We start from the raw sequence: 6572 nt of genomic DNA, 5'->3' as shown, positions 1-6572 counted from the left end.
GGTGTTTTAGTTTGAACGCAGCTGGGAATATCTATTTCAGTTTTTAATCAGAAACTTGGCTAACAGTTTTGTAGTAAAATTTTATGTCAACTAGAACAACTACAAAGTAACATTCTAGGGAATACTATCCGAGTTTATGGTTTATTCCGGTCTTTTACTAATATTTTATTATATGCAATTCACTTTTTATTGCGTACGTATTTATTAAACTGTCGGTATTTGATCGTTATCGCTTCTATAATTACGAATCAATAGTTTCTTTATTTTTGTCTGATTGTATGCCGGGTACAGCATACGTGGAGGTGTCAAAGTCCAACAATCACAAAATCCTCTACATTCGATTATTTTTCGATGCGAAGCAGGAAAATCACCTTCTCACCTTATGAATACAAAGGCGTTCAGTCTTTTGTCTACAGAGAGACTTTCCAACTACTGGAGTGATTTACGAGAGACATTTTTAAAATAAGTTGAATCGGAAATTAGATACATTATATTGGGTCCTAGTTCCAGACGTAATATATCACCTTATAAAAGCTAAGTGGTTGCATAACTCTTCTCACGTGTAAAATTTGACGATAACACAAGGACGAAAATTGCACTTGCTCCACGTTTTTATCAGCATTTTCGCTCGAAATATTTGTTGTTATGAAACGTAAACATATTGGTTAAAGTGGAATGCTCCTCGAAAAAGTTGTATTTCGTATTCTCGAGACAAAATATTATTACACCAAAAAGTAATCTAAATCCTTTACATTTTTTCATATTTCTCGAAAAATTGAATTAAACTCCAAACGCGCACATTTAGTATTTCGGTTCAAACTTTAAATTGGATGTACTCCAACTTGAAAATACGCTTCCTAAAACTAAAGCCACAAATTCGGTGCCGCGATATTTTAATTCCAGCTGATATATGAGGAAAAATCCTTTTTTCCGTGCGTGTCCTGTTTACTTCATAAATAATTCCACAACACAAATATTTTAAAATCCACCATACGTATCGGAATTCATCGTGATTTATGCCTTTCATTACCCACAACCTATTTTTAGCGACTTCTTCCTTGCTCCGTCACATTATAAATTTATCAGTGCTTTTATTATTAAAACTCGTTACTGAGGCACGCCTCGGCCACAGTCTGACCAACCAAATTTAAGCTCACTTATTGCCAAAAGTCACGACAACAAAGAAAATCTCCATTAGACGATTATTAGTCGGATCCGGCTTTCGATCGAAAAGAAATTGTTTTGCTTGCGAACGGAAGGAAGTCGTGAAAATACTCGCAATGTTCTTAATAGAATAAAGTCCACTTCAATTATCGGAAACACTTTCAGCGAAAACAACCTAAGATGAGGCGGTGGATAAAAGCCGGCAAAGCTGCCGAAAAATGATTTTTATGCAAATTGAATATCTGGACGAAATAACGCGAAAACAATTAATTTATTCAAAATTATGCGTATCATTTGTACCGTGAAACGATGCTATTTTTAGTTGCGAAAAAATATTTTGTCGGAAAACACTTTGTGATGCTTTTATTTAGTTTATGATATTACGTGAAGCACAGATAAACACTGTTATTAAAATAATAAAACAATAATTATTTTCGCAAATAAACGTTAATTAAATAAATGTGTGTGAAAACTGATACCGGTCTATACATACCCTTTTTTCATTATAACATACATAGAACAGTATCATTAGAAACATCTGCCTGCAAACGAGATATGCTGATTAAGACCGACGCTGTTTTTTGTTTGCTCCCGTCTTCTAATGTTACTATTAGCACGGGAAAACGTAATAAAATACGAGGGCTAAAAGTCTCTTACAATTTTCAAAACACGAACGTTGGCCACGACTTAAACCGCTCAAAAAATTTCATTACAAATTCAAGCGTGTTCATGTTTCCCGACGTTGGAATGAATACAAATTAATACAAACATTTGTGAAATCAAAACTATGCCGAAACAAAATCCTAAGTTTTTATAAATTGAAATTTCAAATATTTCGAACGATGACACCACGATTTGGAACATTCCTCACATTTTCAGGGCAGGTTAACTAATTACGTAATTAAAAATGTGTTGTTTTGTTTGTATGATATTGTCTAAAAATCGATAAAACAAATAAAATAACCGTGACGTTTGTCGTTATTTATCTGCGATAATTAATAATCAAGATAAACGCCGCAAACCTCAAAATCTTTTCACTTAATTAAAACGCCACTTTTCCTCCACTCCTCAAACACGCATCAATCTCTATCAATCAAAGAAAAATACAATGCCATTTTCAGAACACAGCCTTGTATCTTTACCAACTTTGAGCTCAACATTGATAATTTATTTTGATAAAAGTTCGCAGTTAGTTCCATTAGTGGAACATTGGCCATTTCTGCGTCGCATGTTACTTCACCATAAAGCGTCTTCGATTCCTAGCTGAGTGACAGAAAAATATTATTTGCAAAGTCTAGGAAAAAATGAATTTCTATCTAAACAGAAGAACAAAGAAAATTACATCATGTGCAAGGTTTAAAATATTGCGGAAAAAAATTGACGAAATCTAGTAATAGAAATTTCAAGTATCATGTTGTAAAAAATAAAAAAAAACAAGGATAAAGTAGCAACTAGAATTAGTATTTGATTTAAATCATGGAAAAATATAACGAAAAAATTAATTTGTGTCAAAAGCCATCTTGTCACCTTACGAAACATAACTACTTTTAAAATTGTTATTCATACCTGAAAATTTGAAAATAGGAAAAAAAATCATATTCATATTAAATAAAACAGTTTAAAGACGTCTGCAGAACTTAAATATGAAAGTAAAACTTCAAACCAGCAAAAGAATGAAGAAAAATGAAAAGAAGCTAAACTACTTCTTGTTGGATTTCCTCGATGTAGAAATGAAGAATACAAATTTAATTTAAACCGTCACCAAACTTTTATTATAAAGTTATTGAATTTTTCATTATTTAAAGAAAACTAGAAATCTAATTGCCTGTATAACCACGCTATTTTTGCTAAAGAGAAAACTAAAAAGGCTAGACATCTTCTGAAGTAGTAAACAGAAGAAAATTGCTAGCTAAAAAGCTAGCAGTTTCTTTTAGATCTTGAAGTAGTATCGAGTTGCCAAAAGAAAGAAAAAAGATGCAATGAGAACCATAGACTGTAGACATATTCTACCTTAAAAAGACAGAAGATTCTGGTGGTAAAGGACGTTTTACATTTCCTTTGAAGGTACACAGAAACTGAACAATAAATCTGGGAATAGCAACAAAAATTCTGAAACAATGAAAAAAACGAAGAAAACAAAACATATAAACAATACTAAGAAATTTCTAAGGCGGTAGAAATTGAAAAAAATTGTGAAAAACGATAGTAAAACATAATTTGCAAGCACTACAAAAGAATTAGTTATTATCCAAAGCTGGCAGAATTACAGCTTTGCCACCGCATCCGTGTCCTTAATTAAGCGGCGCTTAAAAGTGTGTAAACGACATGGAAGCTTAATAAATTAAATAAAAAGGGTTTGTTGGTCTCGTGTGTAATTTGTGGAGGTCATCGAGGACACAAAACCAAATCATCGGAATTATTTTTAAACTCGAATAAAATTGGTGGAGGTGCCGGGTTGGTGTTAACACGGTCAAACAGTTGTTACATGCTGAACATCTGGCCTTATTGACATATAACCACGTACTGTAACCTCTGATTTGTATCGTGCTCAGCCAATTCAACGGAAAAGGTTTGTAATTATGAAAACAGCCAACTCTCGTGTTAAAGTAAACGATCATAACTTAAATATTTATCAAACAACTTCACAAATTATTTATAAGATATAGAGGTAGCAAGGTTGTAAAAGTGATTTATATCGCGGTTAAGTTTAGCTAAATTTATTTTTGAAACGAAGCGAGTCTAATTAAGGACAAGTCGTAGAAACGTAATCGGTGATTAAACCGGCACATTCCAAATTAATGCTCATTTAACCTGGAACTTAGATCACCTGAAAGCGTGTCGCCTACACGAATGATTTCCTGTCAAAATTTATTACGCTGGAGGTAACTTAGTTAAACTTAAATCCACTTAATACCAACTGAAATAATCCAATAAATAAGTGCACATGTTTACGACTTCCGAAAACTAAATATTGAGCTTATTTCACGATGTAATTAAATTTTATTATATCCAAGTCTGACTATCGTCAAGTCGAGCTTTGACCAGCTTTCAAAGATAAATATTGGTAAAATTACCAAGTTCTATTTTATGTAAACAAACCGGAAAATTGCGTATCGGATACTTTGATAATTTGTTTCGAAGAATTAAGTGCTGTAATCGGATTAATTTTCGGTGGGTCCACAAATTTGGATTAATTTTTTTCACCACATCAAGAGCTTAAATCTCGGTTAACGGTTAGGAAATAGTTAAACTATCTACTCGTTCGGTTTCAACCACCTGCGGCATAAGCATGCGCTTGTGAAATTTCAGGATCGGCCGAATATAGCAGTTTCCTCCAGCGGCGGTTTCAGTGGTCTGTCAGATTTGTGCTCGACGACGACGGCTGAAACTTTGCTCTTACTGAAAAACACGTGTGTTTCAGTGTGCGATTTTTCAAGCCGACGGTTTAATCATGTAGGCGGTGGCAAGTTCCCACCTCTCAAAAGTTTATGGTAATTTTTTCATGTGTCGATGTTTGAGTGTATGTTATTTAAAAAAATGACTTGCTTTTTTATTTTACTCGTAATAAGCCACATGAACAAGAGCTGAAAAGACAGCATAAAAAATTAAAAAATAAATTTTCTCCACAACAAAACACGCAAAGTGGATACAAAGCGAAGTATTTTCTTTGATCTTTGAATTAGTTAACTAAAAATAAAATTCCAAATTATATAAAATGTAACGGTTCAAACGGGTTTTTTATGTTTTCAATTACGAATAAATGTAAATTTGAAACGAACGCACTTTTATGGAAACGAAAATAAAAATAATAGCGGCAATATTTGTCATAATTAATTCGCCTCTGAACTGAAATTTTTATTATAAAATTCTAATAACTGACACAGAAGCGAAACTTAGAACGTTCTAAATTTTAATGCAATTTTTCACATTTATTTTCGCTTGTCGCTCTTAAAATTTCCTTTAATGATATAAAAACGTAACATCGTTCATTACAACTCTAATTAATTATAAAAAAGCGGTGTGTTTGTTAAAGTGGGTTAAAATCCGTATTAAATATAACAAAGTTCAAGCAAAAAAAATTACATTAGGCTTAAAAAATACAAAGTTTTTATTCGTTATTTGCTTAATTATTGTTGAGTTTTTAGAATGTGCGTTTAAAACTAGAACTATAAATATTTTAATTTCGTTTGAGAAGTTTTGATAAGTTCTAACAATTCCCTAGGCTATTTTAAACGTAAAACGCCGTGAAACTTTGAAAGCTCCAGTTTTCGTAGTTTTTTATTTTGTCGATGCAATTTACCAAAGAATAAAGTGAAATTATAAGGAAGTAAAAAGTTAAGATGAACTTGCCTTATCAGAGTATGGAAACTAGTTACTGTCGGAGATAAATTAGCATAACTCAAACTTTTTTTATTTCCTGGTATTCTGACAGCTGCTGAAAATTCGGATTTATAAGTTGGCTGAAGAAACCAGGTACTAGACATCTGTTCAACTGAAATAACTCTTAACACCGCCATTTACACGTGTAATCATTTAGTAGCTCAACCTGAAAAACGAGTTTAAAAAATGTGTGCTTGATGTTTAATACTGAAAAATTTTCAGCAGCTGTCGCTCAAATTGTTCGCTTTTCGGGAAAAAGACTATTAAAAATGCATCACAATGCTTTCGACAAAAACATTTACATTAAGTCCTCGTGATAAATGTTGGCCATAACTCTTGCAACATGAGAAGACATTAATGAACCTTTTAAAGTCAGTCGTGAAGTTATTTTCTGTTATTTTCAGCTGACACCAATCGACCGGGAATTTTCTCAATCAACGACTATTACAATTAGGAAACAATGAAGTGAAGAAGACAGACGATGGCTATATTACACTCTTGGTGTTGTTGGAGGTCGGTACGAAAAGGGAGCTTCGCATGTGGCTTTTACACAGCTGTAAGTCTTGATTGCGAGGGTATTTTTAACCCGACTTTGATCCCACCATTATTTATTTACAATAAGCTTGATGAAACGTCCAACTTGTAAGAAAGTTGCCGTAATTACGCCGGAAATCAAATATTTGACCAAACTTGGGCAATTTTCAGCTTATTTTCAAGTCTTAACGACTTTATTACGTCTTAAACTGTTCACACAAATTGCGAAAATGTGTTTCCCTCACGAGACACAACTGTTCAATATTCCGCCAGGCAAAAAACTTCCATTATTGAAAAAAATTACACAACACACATTTTCCTAAATTAAAATTTCAGTCGGTGTCCGAGAGTGGAAAAAAATTAATTCCGCTTGTGTCATGTTTGATCAACTTTGTAAGAATTTTGGTTCTTTGAAATTCGACGCTGGAAACGAATTAGTGCTTCTTGTTGACGTTAATTTTATAAGACTTCTTCACTACAAAATTAACGAGCCT

General features: G+C 32.8%; 1 protein-coding gene across 2 annotated transcripts in view; it reads left to right on the top strand.

The window, feature by feature from the left end:
- The first annotated feature begins 4491 nt into the window (after positions 1–4491).
- The window catches only part of LOC103312561 (uncharacterized protein), a 112120-nt gene continuing 110039 nt past the window's right edge, over positions 4492–6572 (top strand). Inside the window, exons 1-2 of one of the 2 annotated variants that reach the window (XM_015978018.2) lie at positions 4492–4655; positions 5949–6100. In XM_015978018.2, the coding sequence (XP_015833504.1) occupies positions 6026–6100 (75 nt within the window). In that variant the 5' untranslated portion in view covers positions 4492–4655; positions 5949–6025. The remainder of the gene's footprint in view (positions 4656–5948; positions 6101–6572) is intronic. The other variant, XM_008193495.3, reaches the window with a different exon arrangement.

The sequence above is a fragment of the Tribolium castaneum genome, chromosome 1 (genome assembly GCF_031307605.1).
Source record: "Tribolium castaneum strain GA2 chromosome 1, icTriCast1.1, whole genome shotgun sequence".
Taxonomy (NCBI): Eukaryota; Metazoa; Arthropoda; class Insecta; order Coleoptera; family Tenebrionidae; genus Tribolium; species Tribolium castaneum.
Note: the sequence above shows the minus strand (reverse complement) of the source record. Positions and strands in the feature narration are given on the sequence as shown.